At 39.1% G+C, this 22,736-nt stretch overlaps 1 protein-coding gene across 2 annotated transcripts; it reads right to left on the reverse strand.

Annotated features, from left to right (window-relative positions):
- Positions 1-1,693: 1,693 nt before the first annotated feature.
- Positions 1,694-16,223, reverse strand: DNAJC27 (DnaJ heat shock protein family (Hsp40) member C27). Of its 2 annotated transcripts, XM_063300737.1 has the most exons (7): positions 15,997-16,223; positions 11,134-11,216; positions 10,538-10,607; positions 9,557-9,721; positions 9,231-9,353; positions 3,699-3,859; positions 1,694-2,705 (listed from the first exon to the last, which is right to left on the reverse strand). In XM_063300737.1, exons 1-7 carry the CDS (start codon positions 16,072-16,074, stop codon positions 2,573-2,575), a joined length of 813 nt encoding a protein of 270 aa, XP_063156807.1. In that variant the 5' UTR covers positions 16,075-16,223; the 3' UTR covers positions 1,694-2,572. The 2 variants fall into 2 exon arrangements, with proteins under 2 accessions (XP_063156807.1, XP_063156815.1); XM_063300745.1 differs by lacking the exon at positions 3,699-3,859 and having other exon boundaries at positions 2,567-2,705.
- Positions 16,224-22,736: the final 6,513 nt, after the last annotated feature.

Raw genomic sequence — 22,736 nt, forward strand, 5'->3', positions numbered from 1 at the left:
AGGGTGGAAAACTGGACATGGAATTTCAAGAGTCAAGGGCTTATCAAGAGTTACATCCTGGTACAAGAGGGCACAGTTGGACATTAATGATGCAAAACATTATACACAAACCAGAAGGCAGAAAAATGCAATTGTATGAATATACAGCATATCCACTGGTTTATAGGAATTTCACGTTATAAAGCATTCACAGCAACCAGAAGACTAAACATTACTTCTAAAGGAGACAGGGAACGAAGGAACATTATTGGAGAAACTCACAGATATCAGCTCAAAACAACTAAGGCTTAAAGTGCACACACAGAGAGAGCAATGTGTATTTTATACTCATACATAGCAGGGTATACTTTTATTTTGGCTGTCAAGAGTCTCTCCTTCTGTATTTTGATCAAAATCTAGATAGCTTTCACCCAAGCGAGGCTTGTCTGACGAGGCAGCCTTGCAAGACTTGTCCGTGTCCATCTTGAGAACGCCACCTCTTTCCTTGGCTTAAAGAACTCTCAGAAGAAGGCATGTGGAGGAAGACTCTCAAAACCCACCCAACTGGAAACGTTTGGTGAGCTTATGGTTATCTTCTCAATTAACATGTACTTGCAGGCACAACTGCTGCCCTCTAACACACTCCCAAAGGAGTATCATTCCTATTCCTTCCAATATACAATGTATAATAGTTGCCAATCCCTTTGGCTCTCCACAGGCAACTGGAGAAACAGAATCAGATAGTAATCATGCCAGAGGTTCACACTGCCATTCCTTAACTTCCTGTTGCATTATTTTGAGATGTTCTAAATAGCAAAGAATGGATGCTAGATGGAAGGTAATGTGTGATAGCACATTACAACTGTTACCGCTACATTTGACCATTGGAAAAATCAGCTAAATGACAGACATAATTGCACTCATATTTATTAATGTATTATGTTTAAAAGGGTTGTTCTCCAAATGTTCTTAAACTTTAGCTTAATAAAGCTTAAGATCTTCAAAATTGGGGACTGCTATATAACTCTACCTAAACTCAGGAACAGGGAATTTTTGGCAACTCACCCTTTGTTCATAATGCATTTATTTCTCTCTTGCCAGATAATATGCTATAATCCTTAGAACAGTAATAATTTTAATAATTTGTATCCTAAATTAGATCGCTTTTGGAGAAAATACATGACAGTGGAGTTAGTCTTTAACAGAGGCTATATTATAGGCAGCTGAAGAATTTTTTTTATGATCTGCAGGCCAGGCACCAATTCCAGAAAAGAGTTAAAAGTATTGCCTAATATTTATCCTTTTGCCTGAATACTCTTTCAACAAAAAATCCGAAAAACACTTGATCAATACCACGGATCTTTTCTTCCTTTCTCTCTTTGGAATAGCATCACACCCCACACATATACAACTTAATGTCCATATAACTCCAACCCTACTGGATTTTAGAAAAACTATTAAAACATGGCTTTTCCAAGACCCCTTGTGGATGAATATGTTACGAACGCCACTCCCTCTTGTAGCTGGGGTGCGTGTGTTATTTATATAGAGTTCTTGTATTATTCCTTGGTGGGGAAGTATTTGTATGTTTTTAAGTTTACTCACCGAACACGTATATAAGCTGTTCAGAGTTTAAGAAAATCACAGTGGCATATAAGCCAAATAAACAAACAAACAAATAGTACCAGTCATGAAATGAAAAGGCAGCCACTGATTTTGTTTCACCCTGTCTCTTTCAATTCAAGGGCCCTTTTAATCGTACTTGAATACATACATTTAGCATTTCCTTCCTCTCTTCCCTTCTTCCCTCATTTAATTTGGATTTGGGGAGGAAAAGGGAGAACATACTAAGAACTCGGCTACTGTGTGACTGAATCCCCCATATGGTGAGGTTTATGTTCCTTGCTAGCTCCAGGGAGGTTCAAAGTATACACAAAGTAAACACTCCTAGAACAGTATGACTCAAATAATGAGTAAATCAACCTACCACCTAACTCATTTTGTAGGGGGCATTGTCTGTCCCATCAACAACTCACAGTGGCTACTACTGTTTTGATCCCAGCCACCATGTTCTATTTTTCCAACTTCTGTTTGAAAAAGCAGCAATTCTTTAACCACTTACTAAGGAAGTGATCTGAAAAGTTTGAATGGAAAAAGCAAATTCCAGTGTAGGACAAAGAGGAACAACTAAATGCTTAATTAGAGGCTGAATATCAGCATCAGTTTTGAGAAAATAATGAACAATACTGAAATAAGTAATTCTATATAGAAGATATGTATTTAGAGTCATCTCAGTCCAAGGCCAACTTTTCTGCAGGGGAAAAGAAAGGACAAGATATTACTGCTGTTACTGTTCCTGAGCCATTCAGATGGGTTTGGAAGTCCACCTCAGAGAAGCCTCCTGTATCGAGCTATTTGTAGTAATACAGAAAACAGTTCTGAGAGTAGATAGTGAAGGAAAATTGCCTTTAGGGATTTTCTGTGATTTGCTTCCATTGTCCTTTGCAGGAGGCAATTCTTGATGCCTCAGTACCAGCTCTCTCAGAATAGCTTTGATCACTTGCTGTTGGTGAAAGCTGCATCTTCTGGTGTTTTACTTGACGTTTTTGAGCAAGGCAGTCCGTGCATTGACCACAGCTTTGAAGGCATCCTCACTGCCTGGAGCCATACACTTATCTGGGTGGAGGAGCACCGCCAATTTCCGATAGGCCTTGTTTACTTCATCCCTGCAGAGTAAGAGAGATAGAAATAATAGAAGAGTGCAATGTAACTGAGCCTATTCATAGGGTAATAAATTTTAAATTATTTATTTATCGTATGGCACATTCACATCGCAGTTCAATAGAATAAAAACACAGGAGATAAAATACAAGATATAAAATACAGAGTATAAAATTATAGACATATGTCTAGATTACAAATATAATTTTTTGCTTCATTTGTCACAGCCAGGAAATCAGCGAAATCTCCATTATAGGCTCTATTTTGGCACTCTGTCACTGTATGTTGGATAGTTTGTTTTTCAGCCCCACAGTCACAGTTCGGTGATGCCATTTTGCCCCAATTATAAAGGAAATAAATTTTAAAATGAAGGGTCTTTCAACTATTGAAGTTTGCCTAATTACTAAAATTATTCGAATGATGCCAACAAGAATTACAGTTATTATTCATTTTGGTTAACCAAATGAAAAATAAAATTCTACTACAATTATACTCAGAACTTGAAGGTCCATGATGGGTTCATCTCCTGCATTGCTCCAGGCTTTTAACTCCAGACACAGAATAACCATAGTTTTAGAAGGCACTTCTTGTCATAGATTTATTTATTTATTTATTCATCAAATTTGTCCCCGCCCATCTCCTCCCACCAGAGGGACTCTGGGCGGAGATAGTACTCCCTCCATTCCCAGTTCACAAGAAAGGGCTGGATCATAAGCAATGACTAATTGATGTTGCCAATGGGCACTGGAGCAGTTACATCCATTAGGAGTCAGAGGGGAAAAATGGGGGCTAGGGTAAAGAGCTGGTTGTTATGAAGACAGACATTATATACTAGCCAAACATCTCCTATTCTATAAACAAACACTTACCATAAATTAGTACAGTATCTTCCCTTCTATATTTCCTAAATTCAGGGCTTTACCATGCCTGTCCCATTTCTTGCTCATTTCTATCCCAGCAAAGATTATTTATTCTCTAATGGCTGGGTCCTTCATTACCTTGTAGCCCCTGGTTTGACACCCAACATATCCCAGCTATCCTTGCTGCTGTGAATCCTCCGGATAGTGTCTACTTGTTCCTTAGTGAAACTGTTGTTTGTGCTGGCTGTGGGGCGCTTTCCACCATTATCACATAAATCAACAATGGCTGAGTAGAACGTCTGCAAGCATGGAGAAGGCAAAGTTAGAAAGGTCTTATATGGGCCCATTGCTCAGTAATCTTTATTTCATTATGCAGACCAAAGTCCAAATCATTTTCTTTGCCTTTAAAAGCTCATTCTATGGCCTCAACTCAGAAGCCTTGAGAAAGGAGATCAGCTACAAGGACAGTAAATTTTTTAATCTTAAAAGCAAAAAACCTTCAAATAATGCAGAAGCATACAGTTACATCATGCCTGCCCCACTAAGTGCACTCTCAGTTTATTTCCTGTTGGAATACTGTGCCATGTGCCTTCAGAATAATTCCTGCATAATTAGACTAATTCCTGCATTGGAACAATCTCTTGTACTACTTGTTCTTGTTTTTTCTTTACATGTAGAACTCTACACCATTCCAAAGACTAAAGGGAGGTAATTAATTTAAAATTCCTTGGGAAATTAGTGAACAGGAAGAACATTGCATGTGCAAACAGAAAGAATAAATAGGAATTTGCCAGTGAAAAAGGAGAGACTCTAAGACATTTTCTTTCCAAGTCAAGAAAAGGTACAATTAGCCTCAGAACGGAACAAGAAAAAATAAAAATCTTTTACCAATGATGTCTTAAGAACCCAAAGTGAAAATGGACAGAAAAAAGTCTGCATTAATGATTGGAAATATTTGTGGCATGTTTGTACTCATGCCCCCAAACAACCTTGCACATACTTGCAGCAAGTCAAGGTAATAGTAGTGTTTAAAGAAGAAGTCAACAAATGGTCACACTTCATTCTGTATGAGAAGATGAAGATTAACCAAAGCAAGCAAAATAGTTGCTACAAAAACATCTTACAGAGGAAGCAAATTCTCATAAGGGAGAAAATCAATCAAGGACATGACAGAATAATTTTCAATAGTATTGACCATGGTATCCTTCTGGACACATTGTAAAAGCTAGATATGGATGAGTGGAATAGCCTTGAAGTGGTTCAACTCATATCTGAAGTGATCTCCAAAGATGGTGCTGAGGATTTATATTCAACCCCATAGCATTTACACTATTGGTTCCACAAGATTCCATTTTACCCCCATGCTGTTCAAGACATACATGAAATCATTTAGAGATTTAGAGTACAATGTTGTCAGCAAGTTTTTGACATTCAGCTAGAACTCTCCTTTCCACCAGGTCCACATGAGGCAGTGCAACTGTTGAATCAGTGTCTACTCTGGTAATGGACTGGATAAGCATAACAAACTGAAATTTGAGATGCTGCTGGCAGACAGTTCATCTGTTCAGGTGAGTAAAGATAAATTTGTTCTGGATGGGGTTGCACTCCCACTAATGGACCAGGTTTGTAGTTTGGGGATGCTTCTGGATCCATCTTTGTCACCAGAGGCACAAGTGGTCTCTATGGAAAGCGCCTTTCACCAGCTCAGGGCAGTTCATCAGCCATGACCTGTATCCAACTATTTTTTATTGACCAACTGATTGATTGATATAATTTATCTGTTGCCCACTCCATAAAGACTCATGACAACTTACAACACAATTAAAACTACCCATTAAAAACTGATAAATAAAACATGCATGATAAATCTAGAACAGCAGCAACACCACAAAATTAAAACTACAATAAAAACGAACACCAAACCCATATCATCAAATTAAATTATGATCAACATCACTATCTCCATCATACATAACATTAAAAAACACAATTAAAAACCACCCAACATAAAGAACATAAAAGAAAACACACAATTAAAAATCACCCAGCTGCAGCAAGACAATATCAACCACCAAAGGTCCTCTAAACAATTAAGTTTTTAATGTTTTCTGGAAAGCCATTACACTGCAGGCAAGTCTGAGATAGCCTCGCTATGGTGTTCATGACTTGGTAATATCTTGTTTGGATGACAGCAATGTATAAGCATGCTGCCCTTGAAAACAGTTCAGAAGCTTCAGTTAGTACAAAACGCTGTGGCACTAATACTGATTGGCATTGGATGATCTGAACACAATATGCCAGTTCTTTATAATCTTCACTGGATCTCAGTTTGTTTCTGAATTAAGGTGCTGATTTTAATCTATAAAGCCCTTCATGGCCTGGGGCCACCTTCCTATACTGTATATATTTCTATACTTGGCCTAAGATCATTTTCAGAGGCCCTGCTCCAAGTGCCCTCCAAGACAAGGTACAATGAGTGGCTACCCAGAAGTAGTCATTTTCAGTAATAGCCCCTGCCTTTGGAATGTCCTCCCCAGTGAAGTACAGCTGTCTTTTTGGTGATAGACATAGTCATTATTCTCCCAGGCCTTTTAATAAAATGTTAAAGATGCTGTAATTTGAAACTTCTTTATTGCTTTTACTTTCTGTTATTGTTTTAATGTTTATTTTCTTCTGTACTTCATAAAATGATTTACAGTGACGTATATTTTTATTAATTGCTTTAAGCCACTTTGAGATTTTATTTTAATGAGCCACAGCATAAAAATGTTCAAATAAACAAATATGTACTGTAGCTGTCCAATGAAGACAGAAAAATACCAGCAAAGAAGCGATAGAGCTCCTCGAGTCTTATTTTGGCTTGATCTTCTCCAAAAAGGGGTTATATATTACTCCATAGAACTGGGAAGAATGGAATGAAGGGGCAAGATTTAAGCTTCCATTGACTGAAACATGATCAGGAAATAACTGTTTCTCTCAATGAGTTTAAATTTCCAAGAAAATTAAATGACATCTGAGGATACTGAAGGAGCTTGCTGATCGATTAGTTGAATCCCTACGTATTAGAGGTGTGGAGTGCTTGGAGCTGAAGCAGGCAAAGATGCTTTGGATCTGGTGTGGGCAACCTCACTGTACCTGTTGGCAGCTACTTGAAGAAGCTGTGCTGTCATGAGTACTGATGGCGAGCAGGAGGGGGCCTCTATCCAGGGGGGAAAACGCATGCGTAGTACTGAGGCGTTGAGCAGCCATTCAAAGAGAACCAGAACAGACCCACCTTAACTTTTGGGGTTTATCTGTCTGGGTTTTTCCCACGCTTCTTCAGTTTGTTAGGATTTTCTGTCTAATGTAGCAGTAATAAACACTAGAGACCTATTCCTCGTCTCAGCGTGATTCCTGACTGTAAGGACATGTGCCTTTTCCTCGGCTCTTATGACTGTCATGTGGGCTCAAGAAAGTATGTGCTTGAGCTGAAAGTCCTGTCTTCTGAACTCAGGGGAATAATGTACTGAGCCTGCATGGCTAATGTCCAAGGCCAGGAAAAGGCACAGCTTCCAAAAATTCCTAACATGTAGAGTAAGGGTGGTAATACTGGATTTGAAGCACTTTTGCCAATTTGGGAGTTGAATGCTATGCACCTCTATTATCTAACATTTTTGAGAATCCTTGGTAACAGCTGAATTGTTAAATTATTGAAGGAAGATAAATATTCCTATGTTTGTAAAAGGAGAAAAGAAGGACCCAAGGAATTACGGACCTGTCAATCTGTTATCAATACCTAGTAAGATCTAGAGCAGATCTGATCTGATCTATCTGTAAGCATCTTAGGCAGCAATTATCCAAGGTCAACATAGATCTGTCAGGAACAAGTCTTGTCAGACTACTTTTTTTTCATTTTTGACTTAATAACTTCATTAGCAGTAGACTGTGGTAATGCTGTAGATGTAATACAGCTTGATATCAGCAAAACATTCAAAAAGTATCCCATGATATTCTATTAGTAAGCTGGTGGGGGGCACATTATAAAAAAATATTAGCTTATTTGCTTGCTTGTTTGTAATTAAGTATGAGCTGGATGGCATGACAAATAATGCTGGCCCAGAATTTTATTCAAAGAGTGCCCACCAAGTTAGAGTAAGGTTTTGAGTAGAGGATCACATAGCTCAGCTTTAGGTCCTGTACCTTATTTTCATTAATGACTTGGACGAAGAGAGATTACTTATCAAATTTGCAAACACTCAAGCAGTTAAATCATTCTCTATAATTTAAAAATGGTCAAGGAGGAGGTTTGTGTCTAGAGCTTCCACTCAGTGAGAATGCTGTCCACAATGGGGATTCCCGAGAAATTCTGATAGTTTCCTGTCCCTTGGCTGCTTATTCCATCTCCAAATGCCATTGATCAGGACCATCAAACAACAACACTTCTGCAAAAACAGACGCTTTTAGGGTAGACCATTCTTACATATTCCAAAAAGAAACCCTTAAGAATGGTAAAATGTGTTTGTGTCTGTGTGTGTACAGAATACACACACTTCAGAATTTTACTTCAAAATATATACTTTAATTCAGAATATATACTTCAGAATTTTACTTCAGGAAAAAAAGGGTGATTCAGCTAAGAAGAACTTGGGAAATCCTGTTCTACATTGGGGCTCAATCACAAAGGGCTTTACTAGTAAAAACTGGTCAGAACAGAATGTCTTCTTCTACAGTGGCTTATAACCTGAAAGTCAGACATTTTTCAAAACAAAAAAAATTGCAATGTTACAGGGAAGTAAGAACATCCTTCCTCACAGTTAGAAATTGGCTGAGTACTATAAACTCTCAGGACATCCTTAAATAGAAATATGCAAAACTCCTAAGTATGCCCAACCCACTCGTACTGTTGGTACAGCTTATGATATTCCTCACTGGTTATCATATCCATCAAAATTTCATCTAGTTTTGTTCAAATTACATATTTTAAAATCCAAATCCAAGTCCTTATTTTGATGCAAGCAAATACATGCAGAATCTTAGCCTTCAGTAGACTTTTCCAAAAAGGTTCACTCATATTATATGATGGGAAAATTACGCTGAGCCAGGCAGTTACAGGACTTAATCAACCTCATTACTAAACACAATTGCTATTTGGAATTTTCATCTTATACACCTGACTTAAATACTGCTTCAGTTCTATGCTTATTGTGAATTTTCAGGCTGCTAGGTGGTCAGAAATCCAGTATTTGTTATACATAGGGCAGAAAGTATCAACCTAGAGCTCTCCCAGACAGAGATTAAAAAGGTAAAGGTAAAGGTTTCCCTTGACATTAAGTCCAGTCACGTCCGACTCTAGGGGGCGGTGCTCATCTCCGTTTCAAAGCCGAAGAGCCGGCGTTTGTCCGTAGACACTTCCGTGGTCATGTGGCCGGCATGACTAAACGGAACGCCGTTACCTGCCCGCCGAAGCAGTACCTATTAATCTACTCACATTGGCATGTTTTTGAACTGCTAGGTTGGCAGGAGCTGGGACTAGCAACAGGAGCTCACTCCGTCACGCGGATTCGAACCGCCGTCCTTCCGATTGGCAAGCCCAGCAGCTCAGCGGTTTAACCTGCAGCGCCGGCACAAATCATTGCACACCAAGGAAAAGAGATGCAGGAAGACTGCCTTGTTTTGCACTGCAGATTTTACCTGGAACATCTCATTAATTCCCTCTCCAGTCTGTGCAGAGGTTTCAAAATAAAGAAAGCCTCTGCTTTCTGCCCACAGTCGTCCTTCACTTTCATCCACACAGCGCAGCTTGGCACAGTCAATCTGAAACAAAAATGAAAGAAGTGTAATCTTGTCTAATAATTATTAGATTAAAATGTAAAATGTAGATTAAAAATGTAATCTTAACTAATAATTATTTACATGCTCCTTTATCTACCCTAACCTCTTTAAGCATTTAATAAACATGAGTAAAGTACTACTGATCCCACTGCCAATGCTGCAAGAAGCTTTAACACAATCTTTACCTTATTGGCACAAACCACAAAAACAATGTTCTCCATGTTTCCATGCGGTCCAAGTTCTTGTTTCATTTCAGCAAGCCATAAGTCAAGGGCATCAAATGATTCCTTTTGCCCAACATCATACACTAGGATTACACCCTGAGTGTCTTTGTAAAATTCATTGCGCACCTAATATAGGGACAGAAATAATGCAGGTGAATTTTAAAGACCAATAGACAGCTCTAGAAAAGAGAAGTGACTATTAAACTATAAATAAGCAAAGCATAAGCTTAGATTGTGTAAATCAAATTCTGACCATTTATGTGCAACTACAGAAATAATATAACATGTGCATTACACTTAAACAAGCCAAAGTTTGCAATATATAAATATAGCTATTTGAATAATGTTGTACAAGAATACAAACATTTTCCATTTAGTATGCATTAGTTGACAAATGTCAACTAATTACTGCATCACTACAAGTGAAACAGAGGCGATAAGAGTTCGGGCAAAAAAATCTCAGATACAATTCTGGTATACAGATTATGGGACGAGATTTCGGTGATTATTTTAACACGTAAGGTATACTTGCATGCTATGATCACCACCAACTACAGTTTAGCCATTCATTCTCTCACCAAACAACACAGCTACAAACTACTCATCCCTGGCTTATTTTCTGATAGCAGACAGACTCAGTGCAACTACTATTTCAAGTAGGAAAACAATCAGAGAGGACATCCATAAATACTTACCACAAGCCATGGACTAGGTATAATCAGAAATCGTCATCATGCCAAGTTCATATGATATGGCCACCAAAACTAAGTTATAAACCATGATTTATACCCCACAGTGACTAGGTTCACACATTAGGTTAAACCAAAAACAGACTATTTGATAATTTAGTGTACTGTCTGAACTCTGGCATACAGTATTTTAGTTTCATTTTGCATAATTTATGTGCTGTTCTTACTGCTAAAAAGCTATCACTTTTCTTACCTCATAAAAGAAGGAGTGTCCAGCCATGTCAAAGATATTCACTTTGATTTCTCGGTCTCTAATTTGCACTCTACAAGGAAAAGAGTCCTAAGATTCAAGTAAGGGCACTCTAAAGAATCTTCTTACTTTTACTAAGTTCAAATTAATAAGCATCACAATATGAAAGTTGTGCCACTAGCACAGTTGAATGTTGGTATAGTCATTTAATGACAGATGAAAAGATCCAGGATTAATTTAAGAGAATATGTAACTATTAAATAATCAACAGTTTGATTAATCAGCTAATACTGTCAGTAGAATCACAGTAAAGACTTGATCAGACATTTAATATCTACTCCATGCCATACCCGAAGCATACCTGCAAGGAAACATTCACTGGCATAATATAATATGCAATGGGATGTGGATTCAATCATCATCAGCTTCATAACTGCTATTTCCACCAACAGTAGGACAGAAAAATTACAAATGATTGCAGTGAATGAACAATCAAGAGCATTTTTCCATCTCTTGCATGTATACCTTTCAGCTTCGCTCGCATATTTTCAAGAGCTGTTGTTTGTAACTACTGCCTGCTATAAAAGAAGGGTACTCACTTGGTGACACCATAATCAATGCCAATTGTTGCAAGATATTTGGGCACAAATCTCTTCTCACAGTATCGCTTGATAACGCAGCTCTAAAAAGTTAAAAAGAGGCTTATTATCAAAAGGGCTAGGCTGTTTACTCAGCCCAATTGGTGCTGTGCTTTTCATAACTAATTCTAATCAAAATATTTTAAAAACTGGTTTTATGTATATTTAGTAGTTAAGTAAATACAGTAGTAGCACAGTTCAAATAAATATACTAGTAGTGAATATAAAGTTAAGTAAAAATATAATATAAAGTAAAAATATAAAATAAAGTAAGTTTAAAATTAAATATTAAGTAGTAGTAGATTCTTTATTACAGTCAACTACCAGTCCATAAAACAGATTACACACATGAAACTAATATTAGCTATGAAATGAATTAAGTAAATATATCAACCCAACTGCAGTGCATCTTACACATAACATGACAAAATTTGGCCACATTTAAAGAAACAGAGCCCACTTGAAACTGAAAGAGATAGTTATAAATAAAAACTTATCACAATGAGCAGGGAATTTGGTTAGATGTGGGCTATCAGCTCAAGGTGGGTGTCAGCTAGAACAAACAGCATAATAAGACATGTCTGTTTCAATGGCTCCTAAGTGAATATAAATTTTGTTTCCAACTCAAAACATAGTATATTTTGGTTTTCATCATTCATATAGACAATGCCATCAGCATACTGTATGACAAGAATAGAATGGAGCCTCAGTTCTTTTACACCAGTGTTTCTCAATCTTGGGAACTTTAAGATGTGTGGACTTCAACTCCCAGAATTCCCCAGCCAGCCATGCTGTTTTACACAGATACATCACAGATGTTTTCACTGGTTATAATACATCCTGATGTATCTACAGTATATAGAAAAGAAAGGTTAGAATTGCATTTAAAAAGACCTAGGGCAGTGATGGTGAACCTATGACATGCGTGTCAAAAGTGACACACCACAGCGTTTTAGGTGACACGCCAGCATTTACCAACACCCGACAACAACTATTTTCCTTGTCTGAGTGACCAAAGAAACTGAACGAACAAAAAGCACTGCAGCTCGTCCCACCCACCTATCTCTCCCCCCATCTCTGCCCTTTTGGCCACCTGAAATTGGATTGTATTTTCATTAAATAAATGAATACATAAAGAATTGTTTCTCTTTTGTTCGGGGGGGAGGGTGGTGTATGACACGCCAGCCAGGAAGCTCTGGCGTGGGCTGATCCATGAAGTCACGAAGAGTCAGAAGCGACTGAACAAATAAACAACATCATTTTCGTGTGGTGTTTGGAATGTTGTATCAACAGACATAGTATGTTCAGAATACAAATAGCCAATCACTCAGCTGCCCAAAACTGGCCAACCTGCTTGGTTGTGTGCTGAATCACTGACTGCCCTGAGACACTCCTCACTTTTACTCTACTTTTATCTAAGTATAAGACTGTGGCAAAGCAACTGAGGGGAAACAGAAATCTTCTCTCCCTCAACTCTTATCTGGCAGGAGCCATTCCATCATTCTACAGGAAAAGAAAAAAAAGAAGGAAAGCAGGACTGTTCTGCCAGCAAGCCTGAGATGAGCAACTATTTCTATTCCAACTTGTCACTATATAAATAATGAATGTGTATCTGGGTTTGCTTTTGCCCTGTTTCTCCTTCTCTCTACTGCAGTGTTTCTCAACCTTGGCAACTTGAAGGTGTGTGGACTTCCACTCCCAGAATTCCCCAGCCAGCATGCTGGCTGGGAAATTCTGGGAGTTGCAGTCCACACATGTTCAAGTTGCCAAGGTTGAGAAACACTGGTCTATTATGTCTTCCAGACAGTAAAAAGGGGGTTATATTACTGGTCTACTTTCAGGACATTCTTTAGCTGAAGAGTGAAGTAAAATAAATAATTAATAATAATCTTTAATTATTATGCCTTAAACCTATCTTTGCTAAGTTGCCATCACTGCAATCACTGGCCCTGACGGTTGTGCCCATGGGAGCTCTAATCCAAAACTTCTGGAAGACATCAGATTCTGAAAAGCTGCAACAGTCCAGGATCAAGACGAATAGAATATGGCTGGGCAGTGACCTGCATCTGAAAGGATTCCAGTCATGCATGGGTATGTACTGTACACCGTATCTGTTGGAACCTCTTTAAATCAAAAGTGTCATCTCCTGGGATCATGTGGCTCTGAATCACCCTTTCTTCTTCAAATCCAGATCACTGCACAGCCCTAACATAAAAGACAACAACTCCCACGTGAATTCATATATTAAAACAAGTGAGGTTGGAAGGACACACAAGTGGAATTATAATAACTATTTTATTTGCTGGCTGCCCTGCTCTAAAAGATTAGAACATAGGGGGTGGGTATTTGTTTAACAGAGTGATCTTCATTAATGTTTATTTATTTACCCATGATTGCAAAAATTTTGCAAAGCACTAGGGCATGAATTATGTGCATGAATACTAAGAAACTGTGCGGTGAATAGTCTGTCACTTCACATATTTTTGCTGAGTTACATTGTTATTATCAACATTTATATTGTATGCCGCCTACTGAAGTGATTAACTGCTTACAATAAAAATCTAAAAACATACATAATATGGTATTGTTTGTTGTTCCTAGTGTTTGTTCCACTTTGCTGCAAGTTCTGGTTGTTTCTAAGCGCTCACTTCAGTTCACATAATGAAACTATCTGTGCATGATGCAACATGAGGGGTTGGTTTTCCAGCCAGCTTGTTCCAGAGCCTGACAACGATAAGGACTAAGAGGGAGTGGCTGGCCCAAGATCACCCAGCTGGCTTCTGTGAGAAAGAACTAGAAACCGGGTCACCCAGCTCCTAATTTAGTTCTAAATTGCTGGGAAACAGAGTAAATAAATATAGATAAAGTAGGTGCAATAGAGACTGCAGCACTGTAAGTTGACACTGGTATTCATGCATACTACAGGGCGCATTAGATGGCGAAGTCATAGTCCATTCATCAATTTTTTTATTTATCTATTTTATTTACTTAACATTTTTATATGGCTGCTGATCTACTAAGGCACTCTAGGCAGCAAACAGGTAAAAACAAAACAAAAATCCATTGCAACAAAAATATTAAGTCAAGTTCCTTAAAAAAAATATCACTAGAATTTTAACAAATATGCCTGCACCCACATCAGAGCTCCATTAGAGCCTGGGGGAGGAGCCAGGTCTTCACAGCCTTCTGGAAAGCCGGAAATCATCTGGAGGGCACCAGAGGAAGCCAATTCTACTATTAACTCAAAGAAGTACATCTAGACCCATCTCTCCATACTTTTAGATAGTAAATTAGGTAAATATCTGCAATTGGACCCATCTTCAATTCCATTGGTATCCAGTGTTAGACCTGCTGATCAAGGAAACCTTTATTTTAATGGAATCTGGATGTTATGCTGTACAAGCATTGGAGTAGGAGCAGAGACGCCACTCAGCAATAAAGCTCACTATGTCAGATCAAATGAGAATAACTACCCTCACAGACAAGGTGTGAGTTATCGCACTCCTGTTCAAGATCCAACACCTTGAACAGAAGTGGGATAAAATTAATAATAACAATGTTCCATCAAGAGTCCAGCCAAATCGCCCAGTTATGAGTTCCAGATCATATGGTTCCAACTTTTAAGGGGAGGAGCTTATCTCAGATTTGCTACAATTTATTAGAACTTATTGATTTGATGGATTTATAACTGTTAATTGTTCTATTGTATTATATAGATTTTACTTTCATGCTTTTAACCCTCAGGCTAAATAATGACTAACTCATTGACCTAATGATGACACTGACATAAAACAATTTTATTTGCCAGTCTTCTTAAATGAGAAGCTGTTTGCCACTTTTTATTTTTATATTAACCAACAGGGATTTTGTTGTTTATTCGTTTAGTCGCTTCCGACTCTTCGTGACTTCATGAACCAGCCCACGCCAGAGCTTCCTGTCGGTCGTCAACATCCCCAGCTCCCCCAGGGACGAGTCCGTCACCTCTAGAATATCATCCATCCACCTTGCCCTTGGTCGGCCACTCTTCCTTTTGCCCTCCACTCTCCCTAGCATCAGCATCTTCTTCAGGGTGTCCTGTCTTCTCATTATGTGGCCAAAGTATTTCAGTTTTGCCTTTAATATCATTCCCTCAAGTGAGCAGTCTGGCTTTATTTCCTGGAGTATTTCCAGGGATTTTAGCTGAGGACTATTTGCTGCTTCATGAGTTCTAGTATACTGAATGGCTTTTTTAAATCCTCACCACCAGATATATGGGTTGCAAGAATCCCCATCCACAGGACCAGTAGATGGCAGCCAAGAACCTGTTTTGTGTCTCTTTGCTGCCTCCTAGTGACTGTCTGAATATTTGCAGCCCAAATATGGTAGATTTAGATAGGAAGCAACTCAAAGAATGCGGCCGCTGTCTTCACCTAATATATCTTGCAGAGTGTATGTGTGGATAAAATTAGTAGGATAATCCATACCATCTTGAGATATTTGAGAGGATGTACCCATTTAATGTGAATTGTTTTTAATAGTTTTTAAAGAATGTCTTAATTGTTGGTTTTACTGTATGCCGCCCAGAGTCACATTTGTGAGATGGGAGGCCACATAAATTTGATAAATAAAATAAAAATAAATAGTACATAGAAAAACATTTTGGGAGCTCCACCTTAACCCAACTCCTCTACCTCTCCAGACCAAACTAGAGCACAACATTCTATTCCATACATGATCAAGTGTCACACCGGCCAAATAAAGCAAGGCGACCTGATTGGCCAGCCAGCTTGTCGTTCTCCTGCCTCGGGCCAATAAGGCGCCTCTGCTTCTGTTCCGACTCTTTACCTTGCCAACCTCGGCGTTACCCATGGAGATTACTTTGATCCTTAAAGACTTGCGCAGTTCTTTCCGTTTCGCCTCCATCCTAGCGGGTAAGACGGGGGAGGATGGTTGAAGCTCACTTTCTTCACGGGGTCTGACTAAGGCTCAAGAGACTCGGGCAAATCGACCATCACAAAGCCCCAGCTCCAGTCCTTACTTCCGTTATCTCAGTCTACATAGTCGGTTCAATGAAGCTGGTAAAGCCGCAACAACGCTTCGCGAGTCTTCATGATATCGCGAGAATTATCCAAGGAATGCCTCCAGGCGCTCAATGCGAAAGCTAGGAAGTCTCGCGAGACCAAACCAGAGTGGTCCTTTGTGTAGCGGGGAAGTAGGTGAAGTTGCGGCGTTTCTGTTTAACCAGAGACAAAATTCGCTCCAGGGAGGGTTCCTGGTAGGTGAGCTGCTATAGGATCGCAGCGTTCAGTGCTGTAGTTACCTGGAATAAACCCTATTCGAGTGTGTGTATTTCTTTTTGTCTAGGACTATGCTGCAAGTGAAGCTGTTCAATAAAACTCCAGTTTGAAAAGTCTGGATTCCTACTTGCTTTTCTGAGGCTGCAGAGGCCGGGAAAGTGCTGGAGGCTCTGTTAGGCAGAGAGCTTGGTGGCATCAGAGACCGAATAGTGAATAAAGACAACCGGCAGAAAAAGGAGTTTTGCAATTATTCTATAGCTGGGGAGTTTTGCATTTATTATATAGCTGTGGAAACAATTTCTTCCAAAACAGCAGTGGTGCACGGGAGAAAAAGTTGAACCTCTCTAATGTTTTTATCTGGAGCATTCCTTGAAACCCTTCATGAAACAATGCAGCATTCTTCCTCCAAACTGTAACTTTATTGCAGAAATGTCAGTGCTGTCTTTGATTATTGAGTGGTGAGGGAAATGAACGCTGCGGGCGTACAGAGAGACTTTATTGTTTTTTATTTATTTTATGAGCTGACATATTATGGGCCTGCCTTGCTTAATCCTGTACACAGACTGTAAATGGGAACAGATGTAAAGATGGCTTTATCTTGGTATTGAGGATCAGCTTCCCAAAGCAATAGAACAAGGAGTATCAGACTTAATCTGGACTAATTTTGATTTATGAACTAAGATTTTTTGCAACAAAATAGCCCCACTTAGTGAAATATTTTTAAAATTATCAATAAACTGGACAATGATGTGCTGAGCAGGACCTTAGGCTAGAAAAACAATTTTTAAGTGAACTGGGATAGTCAAGAGCAGAACTATAAAAAGTAATATTATAAAGATTTCAGTATATACACATTTCCCATATGTGCAGAAGCTAATGAAATTTTGGCTTATATTTCCAGCAGAAAACAGAACAGCTATGCTGTACAGCTGAAGTTTTTTTGCATTAGGAAGCTGAAAGGAAAATACATAAAGTGATCTGAAAAATACCTCCCTTTCTCCAGGTTTGTTCACAAGATGTGGTTGATAATCTGGATTAGAATAAGGGCATTTCCACATCATCATTACTTCATTCCTCAATTTCACAAAACAATTTGAAACTGATTTGCAATTGTTTTCATTGCTACCAGTCTTGGAACACAAGGAATATGCTGAGGTCAAATGGGCCCATCAGTCTCCCAGCTTGACAAGAGTGCAAAAACATTTAATAACCACCCTGCCCCCTGAGCTATCATGGTCTTGGAAGAACAAAAGTGCCTTCTCCCCATTCCATGCAGAAAAGGTAATAAATTACTGTAATGTTACTGTAATGTGAGAGTATGTGAGGAATGATGGTTTGTTAAAAGAAGAACACCCAAGCCATCTTACCACCATTACTACATTGTAACTGATGATGAAATGATACCATTAGTAATTTAGTGCTCTCAGATCAGATCTAATGCTTGGCAGTTGTAAACCTGCCATCTCATCTGCTTCCAGTGATAATCTATTGCCCTTACAAAGACATTCCAACTCCTTAATTCTGCCCATCAACTTTATCCCTTCTAGTTTCCTTCAACCTTGCCAAGCATAACTTTTTTTCTATGCCATCATCTCCCTAACATATATGAGTTTTTGCTTGCTGATCTTTATTTATTTACTGTATTCAAGTAAATTAATTTACACAGCCTCCCGCTTGTCATGTAAGAAGACGTCAGCTTTATTTCTTTCAAGACCTCTTGCAGTCCATGTTTCTCTTAGTAACTGTCTCCAAATCTATAATTCAAAATCTATAATTCATAATTATCCCTTTCTCAGTGACTTAAGTTTCACAGTTGTACATTATGTATGTATGTATGTATGTATTTATTTATTTTTCAAAGTTCTATCACCGCCCATCTCTCCCAAAAAGGGGACTCTGGGCAGTTCCCATTATCATGGGAAAAGCCATTTTAATTATTCTCATCTTTGTTGTAGAAATATCCTTCATGAACTTGTCTAAGTTTGTTATTGCCTTCTCTTCTAGGATTAATCTCTACTTTTCTAGTCCAGTGGCCTTGAAAATGATATAACATCATTACTTATTCACCATCAATTGTGAATTCACTAATCATGCTGGTGGGCATTATCTCTGTCTTCTTATTTAAATTGAGACTTTCCCTTTCCATGTTTATTTTCATAACACATTTTTCTAAGTCTTCTTCACTTAAGAAAGTGGTGTTTTCTGCATATCTCAAATTGTTAAGTGTTTCAACCTCCATTTTATTCCAGCTGTCAGCTCCTTCAGTCCTGCCATTCCTATGACATATTTGTTGTACAATAACACATGCTTCCTTGTTTCTGTCTTCCTTATTCTGTACCACTTCATTTCTTCAAACTTGGTTCTTACAATATTCTCTTACTCACTGTAACGTTTCCTTGGAAGTATAATTAGGTGTTGAGGCATACCTATTAGTCCTAATATATTCCACTTTCTGGCATAATCTATATGATCAAAGACCCTGCTGTAGTCACAGTAATAATTTATAGGGTTGGAAGTGACCCTGGAGGTCTTCTAATCCAATCCTCTGCCCAGGGCAGGAATCCTCAGTCTATCCCAGACAAATGGCCATCCGACCTTTGATGGAAAACCTCCAGGGATGGAGCACCACAACTCCAGGAGGCAGGCTGTTCCATTCAATAGCTGTCACAGTCAGGAAATTCCTCTTTAATTTTAAGTGTGGATCTCTTTTTTAAACCTTTCACCCACTGGTTCTTGCCTGCTCTTGCGGGTAAGGAAAAAAAGCCAAGGCAAACCTCCTTAAATTCTCTTATTCTCTCTGTCTTCTCATCTTGTGTTAGCTCTCATGTATCTGTGCGCTTTCTGGAACATCACTGTCTTTTTTGACATTTATTTATTTATTCATTTATTTAGATGTATAGGCAGCCAAATTCAAAGACCCTAGGTGGCATACAGAATTAAAACAGCATTGAAAAGAATACAGTATATAAAACCATAAGGGCACATATAGCATATTGAGGGGAAAAAATCACTTAAACACCAACCATCCATCCCCCACTGGTCAGGATCACAAATCATCCTTCCTCTGGCCTGTTTGAAAACCAGTTTTTAGGGCTTTGCTAAAGGACAGGGGCAGATGAACCTCTGGGAGGGATGGTAGTCCAGAGGGCAGGGATGGCAATAGAGAAGGCATGGTTCTAGGATCCCACTGCTTAATTTCTCTCTCCATGTGTCACTCTATCATATAAAATCTTAAGCAAAAATTACCGGTTTGAGGAATTAGAGTAACAGACTGTAATGTGCACATTTGTTTCCTTCCTCTTCTGAATTAAGGAACATATACCAGTCTTTTCCAATCTCTATGCCACACAGTTTGATTCTATATTTGCTGGCATAGAGTTGTTAGCAAACTAATTTCTTCTGTAGCTTCAAACAGCTCAGTGGCATTTTGTGTTTTCTAGGTGCTTTGGCTGAGAATGTCAAAATGGCAGCCATGACAGTGTGACTGAAGCTCTGCCTGTTTTTTATGAGCAACACCCATTATTATTACTGAGCTTTGATCAAATCATCATGATCACCATCTTGACTTGACACTGCGGACACCCAATTCCATTTGTAAAGTCTTTCAATATAGTCTCATTGTCTTCTTTTAACCTCACTTGCCTTTTGTAGTTTATTCGTTCAGTCGCTTCCGACTCTTCGTGACTTCATGGACTGGCCCACGCCAGAGCTTCCTGTTGGTTATCGCCACCCCCAGCTCTCCCAAGGACGAGTCCGTCACCTCTAGAATATCATCCATCCACCTTGCCCTTGGTCAGCCCCTCTTCCTTTTGCCTTCCACTTTGCTAGCATCAGCATCTTCTCCAGGGTGTCCTGTCTTCTTATTACATGGCCAAAGTACTTCAGTTTTGCTTTTAATATAATTCCCTCAAGTGAGCAGTCTGGCTTTATTCCCTGGAGTATGGACTGGTTTGATCTTGCAGTCCAAGGCACTTTCCTCCAACACCACAGTTCAAAAGCATCGATCTTCCTTCTCTCAGCTTTCCTTATGGTCCAGCTCTCACAGCCATATGTTACTACTGGGAACACCATTGCTTTAACTATGCAGACCTTTGTTGTCAGTGTGATGTCTCTGCTCTTAACTATTTTATCGAGATTTGTCATTGCTCCCCTCCCAAGAATTAAATGTCTTCTTATTTCCTGGCTGCAGTCAGCATCTGCAGTAACCTTCGCACCTAGAAATACAAAGTCTGTCACTGCCTCTACATTTTCTCTCTCTGTTTGCCAGTTATCAGTCAAGCTGGTTGCCATAATCTTGGTTTTTCTGAGGTTTAGCTGCAGGCCAGCTTTTGCACTTTCTTCTTTCACCTTCATCATAAGGCCCCTCAGTTCCTCCTTCCTTTCAGCCATCAAAGTGGTATCATCTGCATATCTGAGATTGTTAACGTTTCTTCCAGCGATTTTAACTCCAGCCTTGGATTCTTCAAGCCCAGCACGTCGCATGATGTGTTCTGCATACAAGTTGAATAGGTAGGGTGAGAGTATACAACCCTGCCATACTCCTTTCCCAATCTTAAACCTTTATTTATTTTTACCTCTATTTATATTATTTATTACTGTATTTTATTCTGTGTATTTATGGCGATGTTTTTAATCGATTGTTGTAAACCACCCAGAGTCCCCTGGCAGGAGGAGATGGGCGGGGATAAATTAGATAAATAAATAAATAAAATTAAACCAGTCCATTGTTCCGTGGTCTGTTCTTACTGCTGCTACTTGGTCATTATACAGATTCCTCAGGAGGCAGACAAGATGACTTGGTATCCGCATACCACTAAGAACTTGCCACAATTTGTTATGGTCCACACAGTCAAAGGCTTTAGAATAGTCGATAAAACAGAAATAGATGCTTTTCTGAAACTCCCTGGCTTTTTCCATTATCCAGCGGATATTGGCAATTTGGTCCCGGGTTCCTCTGCCTTTTCTAAACCCCGCTTGTACATCTGGCAATTCTCACTCCATGATCCTACCTTGGAGGATCTTGAGCATTACCTTACTGGCATGTGAAATGAGTGCCGCTGTTCGATAGTTTGAACAGTCTTTAGTGTTTCCCTTTTTTGGTATGGGGATATAAGTTGATTTTTTCCAGTCTGATGGCCATTCTTGTGTTTTCCAAATTTGCTGGCATATGGCATGCATCACCTTGACAGCATCATCTCGCAAGATTTTGAACAGTTGAGCTGGGATGCCGTCGTCTCCTGCTGCCTTGTTATTAGCAATGCTTCTTAAGGCCCAATCAACCTCACTCTTCAAGATGTCTGGCTCTAACTCAGTGACCACACCATCAAAACTATCCCCGGTATTATCCTTCCTATACAGATCTTCCATATATTCTTGCCACCTTTTCTTGATGTCTTTTCCTTCTGTTAGGTCCTTGCTGTCTTTGTTTTTGATCATACCCATTTTTGCCTGGAATTTACCTCCAATGTTTCTAATTTTCTGGAAGAGGTCTCTTGTCCTTCCTATTCTATTGTCTTCTTCCACTACTGCGTGTTCCTTGTTTAAAAATAATTCCTTATCTCTTCTGGCTAACCTCTGGAATTTTGCATTTAATTGGGCATATCTCCCCCTATCACGGTTGCCTTTTGCTTTCCTTCTTTCTTGGGCTACTTCTAGTGTCTCAGCAGACAGCCACTTTGCCTTCTTGGTTTTCTCTTTCTTTGGGATGTATTTTGTTGCCGCCTCCTGAACAATGTTGCGAACTTCTGTCCATAGTTCTTCCAGGACCCTATCTACTAAGTCCAGTGCCTTAAATCTATTCTTTACCTCCACTGCATATTCCTTAGGAATATTAGTGAGCTCATATCTAGCTGATCTGTGGGTCTTCCCTAATCTCTTTAGTCTGATCCTAAATTGTGCAAGAAGAAGTTCGTGATCTGAACTACAGTCAGCTCCAGGCCTTGTTTTTACCGACTGTATAGATGTCCGCCACCTTTGGCTGCAAAGGATGTAATCAATCTGATTTCGGTGTTGTCCATCTGGGGAAGTCCATGTATAAAGCCGTCTCTTAGGTTGTTGGAAGAGAGTGTTTGTTATGCAGAGGGAGTTCTCTTGGCAAAATTCTATTAGCCTATGTCCTGCTTCGTTTGGATCACTGTGATGTTAAATGGCTTACCCTGAATTCAAATTGAGATCATTCTGTCATTTTTTGGATTGTATCCAAGCACTGCTTTAGCCACTTTACTATTAATTATGAAGGCTACTCTATTTCTTCTGTGGTCCTCTGGTCCACAGTAGTAGATCTGGTGG

Source organism: Candoia aspera, chromosome 1 (genome assembly GCF_035149785.1).
Source record: "Candoia aspera isolate rCanAsp1 chromosome 1, rCanAsp1.hap2, whole genome shotgun sequence".
Taxonomy (NCBI): domain Eukaryota; kingdom Metazoa; phylum Chordata; class Lepidosauria; order Squamata; family Boidae; genus Candoia; species Candoia aspera.

Bases quoted from the DNA above. Each gene is read 5' to 3' on its own strand.
- DNAJC27 (XM_063300737.1), bottom strand. From the start codon at position 16,074: ATGGAGGCGAAACGGAAAGAACTGCGCAAGTCTTTAAGGATCAAAGTA. The intron at 10,608-11,133 runs GTGAGTACCCTT...TTTTCCTTGTAG, and splicing joins ATTGATTATGGTGTCACCAA to AGTGCAAATTAGAGACCGAG. The intron at 9,354-9,556 runs GTAAAGATTGTG...TTTTTGTTTCAG, and splicing joins TTGTGGTTTGTGCCAATAAG to ATTGACTGTGCCAAGCTGCG.